At 37.0% G+C, this 20,517-nt stretch overlaps 1 protein-coding gene across 4 annotated transcripts in view; it reads right to left on the bottom strand.

Moving 5' to 3' along the window:
• ZNF277 (zinc finger protein 277) overlaps nucleotides 1-20,517 on the bottom strand; it is a 104,045-nt gene that overhangs the window by 43,149 nt on the left and 40,379 nt on the right. Inside the window, exons 2-3 of one of the 4 annotated variants that reach the window (XM_080817924.1) lie at nucleotides 8,714-8,921; nucleotides 2,803-3,004 (exon numbers count right to left, since the gene is read on the bottom strand). In XM_080817924.1, the coding sequence (XP_080674050.1) occupies nucleotides 2,803-2,891 (89 nt within the window). In that variant the 5' untranslated portion in view covers nucleotides 2,892-3,004; nucleotides 8,714-8,921. Of the gene's footprint in view, nucleotides 1-2,802; nucleotides 3,005-8,706; nucleotides 8,922-20,517 lie in introns of all 4 variants that reach the window. The other 3 variants (XM_080817925.1, XM_080817923.1, XM_080817926.1) reach the window with 3 other exon arrangements.

Genomic DNA, 20,517 nt, shown 5'->3' with positions numbered 1-20,517 from the left:
TATCTCACCTATTATTTATCATCTTTATTACTTATTGTACTCAGAAGAAACAATTCCTGAGAAGCTATATATGTACACATACATATATATATATACACACACACACATATACATGTAAATCTACACGTATACACACACATATACCCACCCGAGACTTTTCCGACATTAGGAAAAAGTCATATAATGTTGAGAAGATTCCAACTTAACTATCACAAGTAGTTAATGTTTGTATTGTTTTGGAGAGGAATTTTTAGTTTTCCTAACTAGTAGGAGGGTATTATCTAAAAGGAGACTGGATATATCCCAAAGCATTTATTTTTTATTTTTTTTTTTAAGCATTTAAGCATTTAAGCATTTAAAAGCAAGAGTTTATTCACATACGTTCTTGGTCAATTTGAAGTAACCACCAAAGTGAAGCTTACTGGGAGGACAGTTGACAAGGAAAAGTCAGGTTTCCAATTTTAAAAGTACATGTTAACCACACACTTTATTTAGAAAGTGTATATATATGTATATATACATATATCAGCTAAGTATCTTTTGTTTTTTAATTAAAGCATCTATTTTATTGCATAACTGAGAGGGTGATTGATTTCAACATTTAATTATTGACTCCTAAGTCTGAGACCTAGTAAATAATTTGGTTTTTCTACCCACATACAGATGAGATTAATATCAATGATAAAAAAGAAAGGTTAGTACAAATATAGCTACTTAGCTATTATACATAACACAAAGGGAAAAATATAAACTCAAATTTAGATATTCCTCACAGATTTTAGAAGAAAGATAAATCTCCAATTATCACTGGTAGGTCATCATATTTTTCTCCAATTCCTGAGGAAGAATTTGCATTTACATGATAAAGCGGGGTAAGAGAATAGATTTACATCAAAGAAAAGCTGAGTTATACAACTTATCAAAGAATAGCTCATTTGATAGTCCTGTCAATGGTTATTTGGTAAGAATCTGAAGATCTCTAGTCTAAAAAGTATCTAAAACAAATCCAACAGACCTGACTACATACAACTAGAAATCATATATGAGAATACTCCCAAAATACTCACATACACACACATACATATATATAAAAACACAAGTATTTTAGCTCAAAATAAAGATTAAGGAATGGGAATGAGAAGTATGAAGTGCTTCCTCTGAAATTATGTAATAATTAGTTTATTCTACTAGTTGGTAGCATATATCATTCATAGCTCTCCTTCACTATTCTCTTTCTGCTTCCTGACCAGACAACACCAACATCAAAAAAAGCGCAATGCTGAGTGGATATGAGGGGTCATAATAATACAGAAAGCACTCAACAGACATTCTGTATTGGTGCTAGGCAGTTGAGAGGAAGATGAAGGGTTAGAGAATAATATTATTCCTGCAGGCTTCCCGGCTATTTCAACTTAAAAACAAACTCATTCTCAAAGTTTAGAGTATTTAGGATCCTAAATTAAATTTTCTCAAAAGTTATATTTGATATATAATAATTATGTTCTCAGACCAGCATAATACCCATAGAAAATTCAAGCTATAGTTGTGGAAAACTAAGATTTCAAATATATATCTTTTGTAGTCAAAATATAATGAAAATTTTGGCTACCATCTGGTGGATATAAAACATGTCCAAGGCACTAGCCGGTCCTATACATGTCCTGGTTTACCTAATGCTCAACAATCTTATGAGAGTTGGTGTTATCCCCTTTCACTGCTGAGGAAACTGCGGCTTAGAGTGGTTTAAGTAGTTTGTTAGAAGTTACGTGGTCAGGAAGTCACCAAGTCTTCACTCAACCCTAGGCCTGACTGGTTTCATAGTTCACTCTTAGTAATATAGCTTGCTGCTTTGCAGGACCCATCATTAGAAAGGAGTTGCTTGCTAGGAATAATGCGGTCTGGCAGATAAATATTTCAGATGCAGAGATATTACAACATCTGGGCTACTGCAGTGTTTTGTACGGAAATCAGGGCAGAATATCTAGAAATGGATCCTGGCCAGATATACCAAAATGTATGCTTTTAGTAATTGTACAAAACCAGTTAACTACCATGATAATATGCATATGAAAAATGCTTCCAAGTGTCAACTAATAACAACATGAACATAACTGCATTTCTCTTGGAGAATCACTTCTAGGAATTAGGAATTAGAAAACAATTGAGTAACTGCTTATATTACCTGTCTATTGGTATGGATATTCTAAGTCAGCTGCACATAAAGTGGAGTTTAGCTCACTCTGGGTCCTGGCTATATAGATGAAGTTCCTACATTTCACACATGCCCACGGTTGGCATTTCCTCAACCACTAACCTCTATCTCTCTGCTCTTCATCCTCCTCATCTTCTTCCCCTCTGTACCTCATTCACTGACCTCAACAGCGATCTACTCTTATACCACTTTGGTTTGTTGAATAACTCTTTACTCTTTTGGCCTGACAGGCTCCAACCAAAGGTCCCTGCTCCCAACAATTTTTGAAAAATAATATGAATGTTCATATTTGCATAGGAATATTTTTTTTTAATTTATTTATTTGTTAGAGAGAGAGAGAGAGCGAGCACAGGCAGACAGAGTGGTAGGCAGAGGCAGAGGGAGAAGCAGGTTCCCTGCCGAGCAAGGAACCCGATGTGGGACTCGATCCCAGGACGCTGGGATCATGACCTGAGCTGAAGGCAGCTGCTTAACCAACTGAGCCACCCAGGCGTCCCAGGAATATTTTTATATATAAACTTATCTTTAAGTTATGTTTTTCCTTTATGGAATACTGAATTTAATTCTTTTAGGGACAACACAAAATTTACCTTTGGAAATCAGCAACCAACTTGACGTCAGCTATGACCATCTTATGTTCAATAATCATGTGCTTCAGAAGTTTGTCTTGTTCATCCATAGGAAAATGTTCTTCACAGAAAATACAAGGCACAGATGGAGAACCTTCTAAAGTGGTGGTGCCACCTGGACTTTCTGGCAGGGAAAGCGGCTCCAGGATACAATCCTTACTGTCTGGGAGAGAGAAAAAGAAAAAACAAAAGCGAAAAGAAAAAAAAAAGAAAAAGCTGAAATCAACTTTTTAGGATTATTTCTCCCCTCCTGCATTAAAAGGATCCTAAAGATACTTACATCTTTCCAAAATGAAAAATACACAGTGCCAGAGTACAGGATACTTTATTACCCCTTTAAATGGATTCTGCAACCTAGAAGCAGGGAGTGTTGCAAAGCAAGCTCAAACTCCCCATTTGCCAGCTTGAATGGGGGAAAAACCCATTTGTCAGAGCAGCTGTTCAAGCATTCTTGGATACTGGCCAATGGCAGCAATTTCGGGGGTACTTGCAGGGGGACTGCTACAAAATGCTGTGTTAAGGTTCTATGGCTCGACTGTGACCTATGGCTGATAGTCATCACATTATGGTAAGTAAACGGTATATACTAAGTCTCCAGATGATACCAGGCCGGTCTTTTAATCTGCTTCCTGTTGCAGCTGCAAACTCTTTCCTGTTTCTGATTACTTGTCACGTGCAAAGAAGATAGCTCTCATATTGGGTTGACACAGCATGTGCTGCGTGGCCCAGGTGGCAATTTTTGATGTTGACTTATGTCTACCATTTGCTTTGTTACACAATTATGTACCATAACTCAAGCTCTTGTGAACAAAGAGATGAATGCTGATTTACTAGACATACATAGTAAACATTTTTCCTGCTGATACTGTTCATTTTCCTAACATCATCTATAGCATCTTTAAGAGTAGAGCTGTGTAAGGTCTATAGTTCTGAATTCAGGACTCAAACCACAGCCAGTTGTGTCAGGAGCCCTCTTCAGTCTTCCAGAGGGGGAAGGCTGCACCTGTCACCTTATGCATGGTACTGAGTAGTAGGCAACTAGGGTGAGATATTTAATATCTGAGGAAGGGCAGGGAATCTTCTTCATAAAGAAAGACAGCTATTCCAGGGTGCCCGGGTGGCGCAGTTAGTAAAGCACCCAACTTGGTTTTCAGCTCAGGTCCTGATCTCAGGGTCCTGAGATCAAGTCCCATGTTGGGCTCTGTGTCAGCGCAGTCTGCTTAAGACTGTCTCCCCTTATTCCTCTGCTCCTCCCCTCAATTCTCTCTTTCCTTCTCCCTCTCTAAAATAAATGTTGAAAGAGAGAGAGAGAGAGAAAGGAGGAAAGAAAGTAAGTAAGTAAGTTATTCCATAAAAAAGTCTTTGGAATTAGGGTACTACTAATTTTATTTCTTGTTTTTATCTTACTTTACCTTATTTTGAAAGGGCTTCTTAATTGCCTAATTCACAGAACAGTCTCTGGTGCACTGATAACCAGGCCTTAGCACTGGGTAAGCATTCATTCACTCCACAAAAATCAGCTGAGTAGCTTCTGAGTACTGGTCTTTTCTGCTTAATGTTGCATGATAGGGTCCTTATTATCAAGGCTAAAGTGCTTGCAACTTGTTTGACAGTACAAATAAGTTGAAAGGATAGAGAGACAGAATGTATAGGGTTTATGAGAGCATGGGGATAGGAGAGTCACTTAACTGAGCTGGATGGGAGGGTGTTCCAAAGGACATGTCCTCAATACATGATTCAAAATACTCTGCTCATATTAAAGTATGCTAAATTAAACTTTTATCTTAGTTCCATAAAATTATTTAATACCAGAAAAGGTGAAAATAGGATATATATGACAATGGAGAGACTATTTAAAATATACAAACACTTCAAGAAACACTATTAACAAAAGTGATGTTATCAACTATTACATTTATTAAATTATGCAATGGAAGCAAGGGATTCTGGAGTTCTACAGTTCTTCAATTGTAGGTTAAATTATGTAGGAACTTAAACCCTCATGTTAAAAATAGGATGGGGGAAGAGAGGTAATATACTTATGACACTATATTTTACATTCACTAGAATGGGACAATAAAAGACAACATATATCCTAAATAAAGGTACCATTAGTGAACATTAGCTGCCATCTAGAAAATACCTCCTACACCCTTCCTACTGCCATCTAGAAAATACCTCCTACACCCTTCCCCCTAAAATTGAATGATGTACATGTAAATTCATTTTGTCTGACTACACAAAACAATGTATTAATCATCACCAATAGCAAGAGCTAACATTACTAAATGTTTGATATTTGTAAATTACCAGCAGAGGCCTTCAGGGCACTTTCTCAATCATAGCTATCTTTCCCCATTAGTACTATTATAACCCCCATCTTACAGATGAGACTACTGAGACTTAGAAAAGTTAAATCAAGGGACCTAAACACAGTAAGTTAAGAATAAATTCAAACAATATACTATTCTGCCCCAGTTCCAAAAGTCATTTCCTCAAATCTGTTTTTCTGTATACATTCAGTGCTATTTTGAATTCATATGTGTTTACAAGCCATACTGAATTTCTGTGTATTCTGCCAGTGTCCTGCAGTCTCCGCAATACTACTTCCACCAACAAATCTCAGTTCCCCACCTCCTCCAAAAACCACTGGGTACAGTTTATCTCCATCATTGTCTGTATGCTTTCCCAGAGTTCCACTATAAATTCTCTAATGTTCTTCCGTGGTTCATCTCTCCTCCCTTTTGTATGTTCAAAGTCCAGCTTCTCTTTCTTCAAATTATTCTTGAGAGAATGAAACTAAATGTTCACACATCCTAGAACCAAACTGCTTGTGGTTACTATAAAGAGATATAGAAACAAAATCATATATATGCAAATTTCATTTATGAAGAACTTGTGGTTTAGAAGGTGCTACGTTGCTTTGGGAGCTCAAGTTACTATGTAATCCAGAAAAGAAACAAAAATTTTTATAGACTTATTTATTTATTTGAGAGAAGGAGAGAGTGAGCGTCTGCACAGGGAGGAGGGGTAGAGAGGGAGAGAGAAACTTTTTTTTTTTAAACAAGCATTTTTTAAAAAAAGATTTTATTTATTTATTTGACAGACAGAGATCACAATTAGGCAGAAAGGCAGGCAGAGAGAGAGGAAGGGAAGCAGGCTCCCTGCTGAGCAGAGAGCCCATTGTGGGGCTCGATCCCAGGACCCTGGGATCATGACCTGAGCGGAAGGCAGAGGCTTTAACCCACTGAGCCACCCAGGTGCCCTGAGGGAGAGAGAAACTTTAGGCAGACTCCACGCTGAGTCTGGAGCCCAATTTAGGGGCTCGATATCACAACCCTGAGCTCATGACCTGAGCCAAAATCAAGAGTCAGACACTCAACCAACTGAGCCACCCAGGCACTCCCAGAAATAAAAATTTTAATAGAACATTTTGGACAACAAGATTTTAGTGTTCTGACTCCTTAATCATTTATCATCATGCTCAAATTTACAACAGCATTGATCAAAAGAAGTAATTTGTTTACCTACTTGTCTTTCTTTTTCCCACTTTGGATTGTTAATCCCTGCAAGGCCAGATGAGTCCTGGCCATCGTTATTTATCCGGCATGTATACTGTGTCACCGCACCAGGACTGTCACCACCACTGTGGGTTCATTTGTGCAAGGCACTGTTAAGCACTTCATATGTGCAGTATTAACTTTATATGTGTAGTATTAACCCAGTCAACCCCCATTATAACCCTAGGCCAGAGATTCCATTTCCTTCCCTATTTTATAGTTGAGGAAACTGAGATACTGAGAGGCTAAGTGCCTTGCCCTAGATAGCTAGTAAGTGGTGGAGCAGGGTTTGAATCCAAATGGTCTGGCTTAAGCATTAGCAGTCTTACCCTATACATAAGACTAAAGCAGTTGGACCTTTTCCTATAGGAAGTAGAGCCACTCCTATGTTTAAACCACTTTGGGGAGAATGGATGAGAAAGAGACAAGTCTCAGGATGAGGAGATCGGCCAGCTGGGAAATGACTGCAGAGTCCAGGATGGAGGCAGCAATTTTAGCAATGCTTCGAGGGGATGGCAAGAGGAGAGGCTGCAGAGATTAAACTGAGTTTCTGATTACTGGCTGGCCATAGGAAGTGAAGACAACTAGGATGCCTTCTGAGTTTCTGGCTGGGGAGGCAGTATGAATGAGAGGTGCCAGTCACCAATCTAGAAATGTATGTAGAAAAGCAGGTGTTTTTGTTCTGAGAGAGGGATGGATAATGAATTAAGCTTGAGATGAACCCATGTGACCTGCTCCAAAGTTAAATATTCCTGGCATGGGTCCTGGACAAGGGCAGCAGTCACTGGAGTTTCACGTGATGCATTTGTGTTATTTCCTCTGTTTGCTAGCACCCCAACCCCCCAAGTCCTCTTGAGGGTTTGACTCACTCCATCTCTCCATGCCCAACAATAGCAAATATCTCTGTTGTAATATGTGCCTCTAGGACAGTTTGGGAACTCCTCAAGGTCAAGGACTAAATTTTATTTTCACATATCTAGTGTAGACTATAGACTGCCTGAACTACAGAGAGTATTTGACAAATGTCTGAAAGGACTCAGCTTCTAGGTAAGTCCCATTTCAGGGAACACTTGTGGCTGTCTGACTTTAGGGAAGTGAGAGAAACACAGAATAATTACATCCAAATCTTTAGTGCTGTGGGCCTTGGTATAATGAGCCCACTGGTAATAAAGAATGATGCAAAAATTACACTAAATTCTAAGGTAACAAGTATTATTGAGTTTTTTTTTTTTAAATTTTTCATGCATACTGGCCAGTAGACAAGAGATAAGAGGCATTTGGAATGCAGAATACATTATACAACTCCATCAGAGGATGTTTCTATGGGAAAGGCCTGAATCTCAAGTATATTTTACTTTAGAGTAGTGGTTTCCAAATCTGCTGATATTACATCACCTGGAGGGCTTTAAAAAAGTAATGATTTCAAGACTTTGTTGTGGACTGAGGAAATGTAACTTTTACCAAGCAGTAGTTCCTAAACTGAAGTCTGAGGATCAGTGGTTCAAAGGATGATTCCATGGGGATTGTGGACAGCTTGATTATATGTGAGAGTATGATGAACTCATGGAAAAGTCTATAAACAGGGAACAGGGCCTTGTGGCAAAGCTTACCTGGTACTGTATTCTGTCCTAAAGAGAGCTTCTCAAACACTAAGCACAGGGTCAGCAGAGATAACTCAGTAAGATTTGTCCAAGAGATTATTTCTAGCTGCCACCATAAGAATCATGGCTACAGGGCCGCCTGGGTGGATCAGTTGGTTAAGCAACTGCCTCGGCTCAGGTCATGATCCCAGAGTCCCGGAATGGAGTCCCACATTGGGCTCCCAGCTCCATGGGGAGACTGCTTCTCCCTCTGACCTTCTCCCCTCTCATTCTCTCTCTCAAATAAATAATAAAATCTTAAAAAAAAAATCATAGCTACAACTTACCACATGGTAAATAATAAATAAATAAATACAGAAATATAGAATTCTTTGCTACAGGGACCTTGAACTTGAAAAGGCAAAAGGAAATAAACTTACATCTAGCTCCTTTCAGCAAAGAGGCAAAGCATCTTGGAAAGTCTGCTTTGGCCCCAAATCTGCTTCACACATTTGTTATAAATTAACAACAACAAATTATCTGCTCTAGTTCTCACTTTGAACAGCAACTCTGTTCAGATGAACTGTAAAAAATACCATCCCAAGAGAACTGAATTTTTGAGGAGCTCCTATGCTGATTATAAATAATTTTACTGACTGGGTAAATCCCCGAAGTGCCAAATTATTACTCTAGGATCCTGCTTCTCAAAGTTTTAATGTGCTTACAATTCACCTGGAGACTTTGTTAAAATGCAGATCCAGATTCAGGAGGTGTGGGGGCCAGGGAAACATGCCAATCCAATCTCTTGCTGCTATGAGCGTAATTGAAAGATAGTCTCAGGTGCTATGCTCTGAAATCCTACTTGCACTGAAGTCAAGCTTCCACAGGCTGGTCTCAGTAAATGATTAGAGGCAGCAGAAATGGTAACGCAGACTGGTTCCTGTGAGACATGAAATTTCACTGACATGTGACATTGGCTGGAGGACTCCCATCAGCTTGTCAGAACTTGCTTACAACTGTGCCACAGTCTGACAGTCTCCTCCACCACCCCTCCTTCCCTCTTTCCTTCACAGGGGTCAGACCTACATTGCTACCTCCTCCAGCACTCTCTCCTTTTCCCCTCCTCTGGTAACTCCCCCCCAAAGTCTCTTACACGTCAAATCCCATCTTAGTGTGTGCTTCTTGGAGGACATGAACTAACAAAGTAGTTCTAGGAGGTAAAAAGGCTTGAAGTTCTGCATGTCTGAGTTCCCAGGTGATGTCAGTCTGCTCATCCACAGCCATACTCTGAGTAGTAAGGTTCTACTGAGGGAACAAAACCAGTCACGAACTCATAATACATCTGTGTGCTAAAATGACAACCCTAGACTTTACAGTGTATCATCTCTGCCAAGTAGATAAAAGCTGCTGGTGCTTTGAAGGAAAAATAAGAAGCTTCTGAGGTTTCTGTCCCCCTTAAGTCAAATGAGAAAAGCCCATATCAACAAATAATTGATGAGAAGTTTTTCAGCATTCCTTCATGGGGAACTGCACAACACCTCACACATCCCTTCAAGCCCTTTAAGGAAGCACCCACACTTTGCTTTGCACACTACCATCACACTGCTAAAACTCTGAAGGAAAAAAAAAAAGCAGTATTTTGGTGATATACTCATAATGTGGTGATAGACTCAACCCAGGTCAAATAAGTTTAGTTGCTACTCTTATCCCACTCTGATAATCTAATTGATAATCATAAAATCTGGAACAAAGATGGACAAGGTATTTCTGTTTTTGTAGTTTTAACTTAGAAAATGCTATAAACAAACACCTAATTTCCAAAGTAAAGATTTCCGTTACATTTGTTCTTTATTTATATTAGTGTAATTTACTTGATGATTGCTTTCTTTAGTATTTTATCAAGTCAGATAATATTTTTCAGGCCCGTTCTCTAAGCTTTTGATTTGACAAACATCATCCCTTTCCATAGGACTCCGATGCCAACTTAACCTCATTTACTATGTCTTAGTTTTATTCTGAAAGTTAAACTCCAAGAAGGTAACTTTATTTCTAAGTTCTTGAGGGTACTTCTCTTGTAGCTAAAAAAGAAAAAAAAAAAAAAAAAAAAAAAAAAGGATCTCTACTTCCTGTCTGGCTTTTTTTTGCCAGTTCCTTAATTTCTAAGTGTGCACCCCATACAGATGCATTTGGAAAATGGAGAAGACTGGGTCTGGTCTTGTTTTTTATTTTTATTTTTTTAAAAGATTTAATTTACTTACTTGACAGAGAGAGATCACAAGTAGGCAGAGAGGCAGGCAGAGAGAGAGGAAGGGAAGCAGGCTCCCTGCTAAGCTAAGAGCCCAATGCGGGGCTCAATCCCAAGACCCTGAGATCATGACCTGAGCCAAAGGCAGAGGCTTAACCCACTGAGCCACCCAGGTGCCCCGGGTCTGGTCTTTTTAACTACAACCTATCTCTAAAGCTCAGAGTAAGAATGTAAGACCCTTGGGCACTTGGGCAGCTCAGTTGGTGAAGCCACTGCTTTCGGCTCAGGTCATGATCCTGGAGTCGCGCATTGGGCTCCCTGCTTGGCAGGGAGTCTGCTTCTCCCTCTGACCCTCCCCACTCTCATGCTCTCTCTCTCTCACTCTTTCTCAAATAAATAAATAAAAATCTTAAAAATAAAAAAAAAGAATGTAAGACCCTTATTTAACTACCCTTGGGCTAATAATTCATTTTGTAAATTACTGAGACTTCATATTAAAGAGATTAATTTATTATACAACTACTAAGAGTAGGGGAATATGGGCAAGGGGGGTGCACTTAAGTGAGTGTTATTACACATTCTTTTTTTTTTTTTTGTTATTACACATTCTTGACATCACACTGAGACTGCTGAGGAGGCTGTGCTGAATTAGTATATTCAACTATAGCTGGTGGGTTTGCCACAGCCTTTGGTATGGAAACAGGGTTATAAACACACTCAACCCTTAATAAACCTGTGCTTAGAAATTTAAGGAGCTAATTTAACACGAGCAAAAAGCTATAAAAATTTTATTACAACATTGCCTATAAAGCAAAGTAATAGAAACAACCTAAGTGTCATGCAAATGAAAATCAGTTTTTAAAAATATGGCAGGGATGCCTGGGTGGCTCAGTCAATTAAGCATCTGACTTTGGCTCGGGTCATGATCTCAGGGTCCTGGGACTGAGCCCTACATCAGTTCAGTGGGAGTCTGCTTGTTTATTTCCTCTTCTCCTTCAGCCCCTCCCCTATTTGTGTTCTCTGTTTCTCAAATAAAATCTTTAAAAAAATAAACTATGGTATATCTGTGCTGTATATCATGCATTTGCTAAATGACAATTATGAAGAAATGGAGAAATACTGTAAAACATTGTTTGATATTTGTTGAAAAGAGCCTAATCCACAATGAATTGCATACAATTCCTCACACACACATACATGTTACATATATGCACATAAAAGACTTGAAAGAAAACATCCCAAAAGAAAAACAATGAGAGATTATGAATGCATTCATGTACCTCCAATTTTCTTTAACACTGAAATTTTTTTTTTTTTTTTGGAGAGAGAGAGAGCCAAAAGCACGGGAGCTTTGTGCAGGGGCAAGGGAGGGGGAGACAGAGGGAGAGAATCTCAAGTGGGCTCCACACTCAGCATTGAGGCCAACACAGAGCTTAATCTCATGACTTGAGCTGAAATCAAGATGTGGATGCTCAACGAACTGAGTCACCCAGGCGCCCCCAACACTGAAAAATTTTAAATAAAAAGCAAGTTATCTGATGAGTTTCTAAATGTGACTGTGACAGATAAAATTAAGAGAAAGAAATTAAGCAAGTATAATTTTATTTGGCCACTTTCTAAGTCTTGACATTTAAGATGAAAAATTTTGATTAAATTTACCATTTTAAATTGAGTGCCTACTATGCAGAAAGTATATGTTAGACACTATCAAAACTATAAAGATTATTAATATAAAATCCCTATCCCGAACAAGTTGCTAGAGGTAAATATGAGACAACTATACAAATTATACTAGTCAACATATGCAAAGTTCACCATAGGAATCAAGGATTAAGGAATAGGGAGGGGAAAAAACAACACAAATCAGGAGAAATGAAGCAAATTCTTCATAGAGGATTCCTGAAATGGTAAAGAATTCCATCAAGTATATATAGGTAGTTAAAAAGCCAAAATAGCCAATTAGTGCTAGAGTCTAAGTAAGAAAAAGCTGCAAGGGTAGATGGACCACACGTTGGTGGGCCTTAGTGCCAGTCCAAAGATTTATATTTAATTTGGAAGTTGTGAGTAGATTCAGAAGGTCTTTAGGGAAGTAATACGACATATTAAGTCACAAAACAAGACTTAACAAAATGAAAACACATTTGGGATGCAGCAAAACCCTGGACTAATAGGGAAGCTTATAGTGGTAAATGCCTATTTTATTTTATTTATTTATTTATTTATTTATTTTTTTTTAAGATTTTTTTTTTTATTTATTTATTTGACAGAGAGAGATCACAAGTAGGCAGAGAGGCAGGCAGAGAGAGAGAGAGGGAAGCAGGCTCCCTGCTGAGCAAAGAGCCCGATGCGGGACTCGATCCCAGGACCCTGAGATCATGACCTGAGCCGAAGGCAGCGGCTTAACCCACTGAGCCACCCAGGCGCCCGTAAATGCCTATTTTAAAAAGAAGGATCTCACGAACAATCTCACTCAAGGAATTAGTCAAAGAACAACAAACTAAACTCAAATTAGCATAAGGGAGGAAATAATAAAGATTAGGACAGAATGAAAATAAAATACAAAAAAGTCAATAAAATTAAGAATTGATGTTCTGAAAAGATAAACAAAATTGACAAACCTTTAGTTAGAAAAAAGAAAAGACTCAAAATCAGTTATGAAAGAAGGGGAAATTATAACCGATACCACAGAAATACAAGGATCGTAAGAAACTACTATGAATAACTATATGACAGCAAAATGTATAACCTAGATGAAATGGATAAATTCCTAGAAACATACAACCTGCCAAACTGAATCATGAAGATACAGAAAATATAAATAGACGCATAAAGAGGATGAATCACTAATGAAAAACCTCCAAAGAAAAGCCTGGCAACAGATGACCTCACAGAAGAATTCCACCACACATTTAAAGAAGACTTAGTGCTAATTCTCCTCAAACTCCTCCAAAACATCAGAGGAGTGAAATACTCCCAAATTTACTTTATGAGGCCAGCATTACCCTGATACCCAAAACAGACAAAGACATTACAAGAAAACTACCAGCCAATATCCCCAGTGAATACACATGCAAAAATCCTCAACAAAATACTAGCCAAATGCAATGGCACATTAAAAGAATTATATGTGATAATCAAGCAGGATTTATCCCTGGGATGCAAGGATGGTTCAGCATATGAAAATTAATCAGGATAAAAACACTCAACAAACTAGGAAAAGAAGAACATTTCCCCCAACAAAATGAAGACCATTTATGAAAAGCTCACAGTTAACTTCATATTCAACTGTGAAAAACCAAAAGCTTTCCCTCTAAAATCAGGAACGAGCAAGGATGCTCACTCTTGCCACTTCTATTCAATAGAATACTGGAAGTTCTAACAAGAGAAATTAAGCAAGAAAAAAGAAATAAATTATCCAAATCAGAGAAAAAGTAAAACTATCTGCAGATGACATGAATTTATATGCAGAACACCACAGATTACACACACACACACACACACACACACACACACACACACACAATTTATAATGAATAAAATTCAGGCAAGTTGCAGTCTACAAAATCAACATGGAAGAATCATTTGTGTTTCTATACACTAACAGTGAAAAGCTGGACACATGATACTTCCTGACTACAAAACATATTACAAAGCTACAGTAATCAAAATACATGGTACTGGCAATAAAGACCGATATACAGAGATCAGAGAACAGAACAGTGAGTCCAGAAATAAACCCACACATCTGTCAAATGATCTTTGACAAAAACGCCAAGACTACATAATGGGAAAGGACAGTTTCTTCAACAATCATTTGTTAAAGAACACCATTTGTTGTGTAAACTAGATATTCACATGCAAAATAATGAAATCATTTACCTCCTTACCTTATAGCACACACAAAAACCAACTCCAAATGGATTGAAGACTTAAATGTAAGCCAGTCACAAAAGGACAAGTTCTGTATGATTCTGCTTATATGACGTACCTAAAGTAGTCAAACGCAGACAAGCAGAAGGTACAATGATGGTTGTCTGGGGATAGAGGAGGGGGAAATGGGGACTGGTTGTTCAACTGAGTATAGAGTTTCAGTCATGCAAGGTAAAAAAGTTCTAGAGATCTGCTGTAGAACAATGTACACATATTTAAAAATACTAGAGGCACCTGGGTGGCTTGGTCTGTTGAATGTTGCCTTTGGTTCAGGCATGGTCCCGGCGTCCTGACTGAGAGTCCCATGTCAGGCTCCCTGCTTTGCAGGGCAGTCTGCTTCTGCCTCCCCTCCCCCCCTTGTGCTCTCTTACTTGCTCTCTCAAATAAATAAATAAAATCTTAAAAAAAAAAAATACTGTGCATTTGGTCCCATTAACTCCTATTAACCAGTCCTGGGCAGTTACTTAACCTCTCATAGCCTGTTTCCAACACCATAAAATGGATTAAGCATAATGATCACTGATAGAGTTGTTATGAGGGTTAATTGAGGAAATTAATATAAAGCACACAGAGATGACTGACACACAAGCTTAGTAAACATTAGGTCCTATTGTTACTACTGATAATTATGAGTACAGCTGTAAGTTTGAGGATAGGCATTATCTACACTGGAGTGTATTAGAAGTTCCTGTGGATTGGGGCACCTGGGTGGCTCAGTTGGTTAAGCGTCTACCTTTGGCTTGGGTCATGATCCCAGGGTCCTGGGATCGAGCCCCACATTGGGTTCTCTGCTCCGTGGGGAACGGGGAGCCTGCTTCCCCGCCCCTTCCTCTCATGAATAAATAAATAAAATATTAAAAAAAAAAGAAGTTCCTGTGGATTAATTCAAAATACACATTCTATGGCCATAACATGGACCTAAAGGATAAAATCATATGAGGATGGAGTCGACGTTTCTAAAGCATAAGGTCAATTTGTAACTATTTACTCTTAGGTTCTGATTATATTGTTGAAATTCAGAGATTTCTGCATTCTCTTGATTACCTTGTTATTTCTATAGCACATTATAATAAAAGAAAACTCAATGAGATTTTGAATATTGAGATAAGGGCAGTTGAAGAAATTTATACTGATAGCCACAGTTTTCTGAACACATGAGGTCTCAAACCATACTGAAAGGCAAGAGCTTAAGGAAAAATAGAAGAGACTTAGAACTACTACTATGGAAAATGCAATTTAGATACAACAAGATAAAAAAGAAATCATAGTAGAAAAGCCCTGAAGGCCCAGAGAGGTTAGCTAGAAGTCTTACTTTGGGACAAATTTATTTTTCAGTAAAAGATTTGTATTCTGTGCCTAAAAGCAGCTGATTATTCTTAAAACATGTATATTTTAGGTTGTCAAATCATGCAGCCCTACACAAACACATATACATATATACATAATGATAAGATTCTTAAGTAGGCTATTTTAGAAACATCTAACCCAGTGCTGTCCAATAGAACCATCTGAGACGAAGGAAATAGTCTGTATCTGCTCTTTCCAGTATTTCCATTACCCGCATGTTGCTATTGAGCACTGAAAATATGGACAGTGAGACTAGGGCAACTTTAATTGTGTTTAATTTTAATTTAAATAGCTGTAAGTGATTACTGGCTGTCATATTATATAGGGCAGATCTAATTAGTGCTGAAGTTCTTAATGTTGGGTCCACACGAACCTAGGTGATTCATAGACTCAGATCTATGGAATTCAATGTGAAACATATAATTCAAAATTATACATATGGGAATTTTTCTGGCAAGAAGGTCTTTTGATTTAATAGATTCTTAAAGAATTCTGGGGACTCCAAAAAGTTTAAAAACTACATATCTTGTCAATATATTATTTCTATCATTTAATCTAACATTTTTATTTATGATGTGTATGTGAAGTGTCCTCATGCTGGGATTTCAAGCAATCAAATAACTAACTAAATTAATCACTGTTCTGCAGTAGGATTTAAATTATCTCACTTTGCAGCCAGAGCAGAAGGAGAGAGCCTGAAGACAGAACAGGCATAATTACAAAGGGTATAATGTAGAAACTACAGACAAATCCCCTGGCAAAACTATTTTTTTTAAAACTGGTTATCACAGTGCCTAAAATCCCTGCCATTAAAGTCAATGCTTTGGACTACTGTTTCTGGAAGTAAAATGTTATCTTTTATATAAATACAGGAATTTACAATCTGACAACAGTCACAATTGATTTCTTTATCTGTGGTCTCTAGTTCAGAGAGTCTCTAACAGGACCAGATTACCACATCTTGTCTACAGTAAAGATTTGAGAAAAAGCAACATGTTTTCCACATAGAATCTGGATCAACAACTTTCTTGTTCCCCAAAGATTTTTTTTTTTTTTTTTTAACATTCCCGTTCTATAAAGAAAAACTGTTTCAGGTGTTAAGCTCTACAGCACATTCTATCACCTAATTCTTTTTTTTTTTTTTTTTAAGATTTTATTTATTTATTTGAGAGAGAAAGCGCATGTGCCTGGGCAGGGGGTGAGGGGGTGGTGGGGCCAGAGGGAGAAGAAGAAGTGGACTCCCTGATGAGCAGAGAGCCTGACTCCTATCACCTAATTATTTCTAGTGAAGCAGGTCTGTTCAGTTTGTATGGAAGCATTATCAATACCAAAGATGAGTCGGAAAAAAGACTGGATAACAACATGTGGATGGATGACAACCATTCCGCTATGAATCTGGAGCTATTACCACATCCAATCTTTCTAGAAATACTCAGAAATTGCTTTCTTATGTATCTCCAAAGCACTGTCCATCCTATTAAATTCCCTAAGGATGGGCTCAAAAGTTGCTTATTTGTAGATTTTCTTTTTGTCTAGAAAACTCTCAATTAGCTTAGGAGCTACTAAAAAATGGAGCTTAGGAGCAAACCATATAGTAGACTAAAGGTTGTAGAAATAGTTTGATTTCTACCCTACTATGGCTAATGAGATAATACCATTACCCTACTATGGCTAATGAGATAATACCATTAAGCTCCTTTTCCTTATTATACTACAAAAACACTGCAGAGAAATTTTGGCTGCTGCCTCCCCTCCATGCTGCATTTCTTACTTTCAAAACTACCTAACAGTGAAAACGTGATTTAAATAAAAACTTGAAACAAAAACAAAACATAAAAAAAGTTTCCTCTCAGGCAACTTTGGTGTAAAACTGGGAAACTAAACGGTATGCTGGTTTCATTTCTTGGCTATAGAATAATATATTTCTGGATTATACATGATACCTTCTTATCTATTCCATTAAGAGGAGTTAGTAGTGTCTAATGCAGTAGTAACAATAATGTTACTTATTACTTACAATGTTTCCAAACAGCAGCAGCTGTTAAAAATATTATAAATTCATAATATTTTAGAGGGAAGTAAATCCTAGGAAGATAATGTAAATGGATAAAAATAAAGCCTTATTAATATGATAAATGATTAATATATAGATTTAAATCAGACAAGATTATTACTGTTAAAATATGCTTTAAAACATACATGGTTAAATATATTCTGTACTCTGGAAATATTTTAACTCTAATGTTTACTGACATGAAAGATTTAAAATCCAAAAGGAGTTGGAATGGAGAATAAATGACTGCACTTTGTTATATGATTACTTCAAATATTTTCTCACACCCTACTACTACTACTACTGTGCATTATCAAAGACATTTCAGAGTACTTCAGTGTAAAGCTACTAAAAGTTCTTATTTGATAGGAACAGGACCAAGGATGCTGGGGGTCTAAGTGGAATTCAAGGCTGGATACATATATATTTCATTATAAGAAATAATGGAAACAAATGGAACTAAATCCTCAATTTTATCCCCTTCTACCAACAGAAGATAGTAGTCAGGGGTCAGACATTAGGGATTTGGGAATATAAATCTGGAAATAAACAAAATAGGCATTACAATTATGACCACATTTAATGGTAAATTTAATTAACTTGAATAACCTATTGCAAATAATGCTGGTGATCCTGATAGGAGGGCCCATGTAACAGACACGTAACAAAAGAATTTTGGCAAGAATGAGAAAAAGCAAATTGGTGAATGCTTTTATATAATGTAACTTATGGCGGGAAGGATGGAAGGAAGGCAAGGCAGATTCTAATTCAGAAAGATCTGACTGGTTATTGGCCTGACTTATGCCAATAACAACTGTCTCCAGCAGAAATTACACAGTATATCCATAGGGGTTGTGTTTAACCTGTTTTAACTGATTTAATTTGACAGGCAATTACTTTGGAATTAGTATTCTTGTCAATATTTTAATGAAATGGGTTGGCAACTTGAAAACTCTTAATCACCAGATATTTCCTATTAAGTATAATTAGTGTTTTTGATAGAACCACAAACTTCTGAGTTGTGAGACTATTATAGCTATCTCTATTTAGAAAACTAAAGAGCTATGACATCTTTTTATTTTAGTGTTTGATAACTTAGTTCATCAATATAAACATTTTAAAATATAATAGTTTGTTTTAATGAAACAGGTTAAGAATAGTGTTTTAGGCACAGAGAAATATATTAATAAATATACTTTTCAAAAGTACCATATAACCAGTTTTAAAATCTTATTTTAAAACATTTGAATTCCTACATAATTGAGATATATTAGATATATTGAGAAATATGTTCGACATAAGACATATATGATATACTATAAATACATATATTTTTATATGTGTAGATTTGAGATATGTATATATATATGTATGTATTAGATATCAATTAGTTCCTTGAAAAATTTTGGTTTTTGTCTTTCCATTGACTGGGAAGTACTCTGTTTTTTGACAACTCTACCAATGCAATTCACCTTTTGGTTTATGTCCCAAACATATTAATAATTTAGAATAAAGTCAAGTGGTAGTTTCTAATCAGTATCTATGTTGAATGAATTTTTCATGTGGAGAAAAGTCATTGAATATGATTTTGCTCTCTGGACAAACAATTCTGCTATCTTAAACAGTAAATACCACAACAGATTCCGAAATTAAGATAACATGCAAATTGTTTTTTGATCTTTGGGTGAGACGTTAAAATTATCAATCACTAAATTCAATTACTAGTTTTCTTCTTTGAAGAAAACCTATTATTAATACAGTGGGCCTTCACAGTGATAGTACTAACTAGATTATCAGCATTGGTAAAATCAGCTGCGATTCTATCTGATGGATTTTAACTGTTAAAATAGTAAAAGACCTCTTTGTAACAGTCTCCTCAGCAATGAAGCAGCTCTGTAATCGCAAGGCTCTAAATGATCTAAGTATGAGAAATTCATTGTATCACTCCATTTTACAAACATGTTTCCCTAGGAAGTAATTCTCCATTCCAGGCCACTCACAGGCTTAAAAGACTGTGCCAGATACTGAGGAACAAATGAAGAAAAGAGTGACTCCGCCCTCAAGGAACCCACATCTTTTCCACTAGGGAGGCTGGTCAAACCCAAAGATACATCTCACACAACTGAGAAAAGTCACAAGCACCAGAGGAGAAAAAGAACAAAGCAAAAGGGCAAGGTAGCCTATATCCAGCAAGTTAAGATTCCAAAGCACTGAATTCATTTACTCAGTTCCAATCACATGCCAGCCACTTGAGCAGTTGTTTGGCCTTACTTCGAGACATTTTACAAATCCTTTTCTGCACGTTACTTGGACCTTCCAGGATTTGGGATTCTTTTATAAAGACATAGTTATAAAGACATAGTTATGAGTAGCATTCAAAACTTCTGCAAAACACCTGAGTGTCATCTGTCTAATGACAACCTCTCTTGTATCTTCAGTGAAATTTAGTATAAATCCCATCTCCGTGATACAGTATAATCTACAAATGCGTGATCATACCACAAAACCACTTGACTTCCAACACAAACCATATGGGAATAAAATGATGTTGGATAATAAAATACACAACAGATTTTAGTCCTAGCATTTCAGATACAGAATTAAATTCCTACGTTTTATATCACAATTACAAATATTAATCCAAAAAGTGACAGATAAATCTTGTTATCTCTAAAACAAGGTGGAAGTCAGTTAACATAAATGGTCCATGTTGCCAATTACTCATCCAACCGTAAACTGAGTTCTGCTGGCAGTTAATACGACTAGCATAGGTTTCATTGGAATGTCCAAAGGCAACCTGAATATCTTTAGTTATTTTTACTTTCAGGCAGTGATTCTCAAACCTGATAGTATATTATGAATCAACTAGGGAGCTTCTGAAATATGCTGATTTTTTTTACAGAAATTCTAATGTAACTACTCTATGGTAACCAAGACATGTTTTATATGAGGCCACAAACT

The sequence above is a fragment of the Martes martes genome (genome assembly GCF_963455335.1).
Source record: "Martes martes genome assembly, chromosome: 11".
Lineage (NCBI taxonomy): Eukaryota > Metazoa > Chordata > Mammalia > Carnivora > Mustelidae > Martes > Martes martes.
Note: the sequence above shows the minus strand (reverse complement) of the source record. Positions and strands in the feature narration are given on the sequence as shown.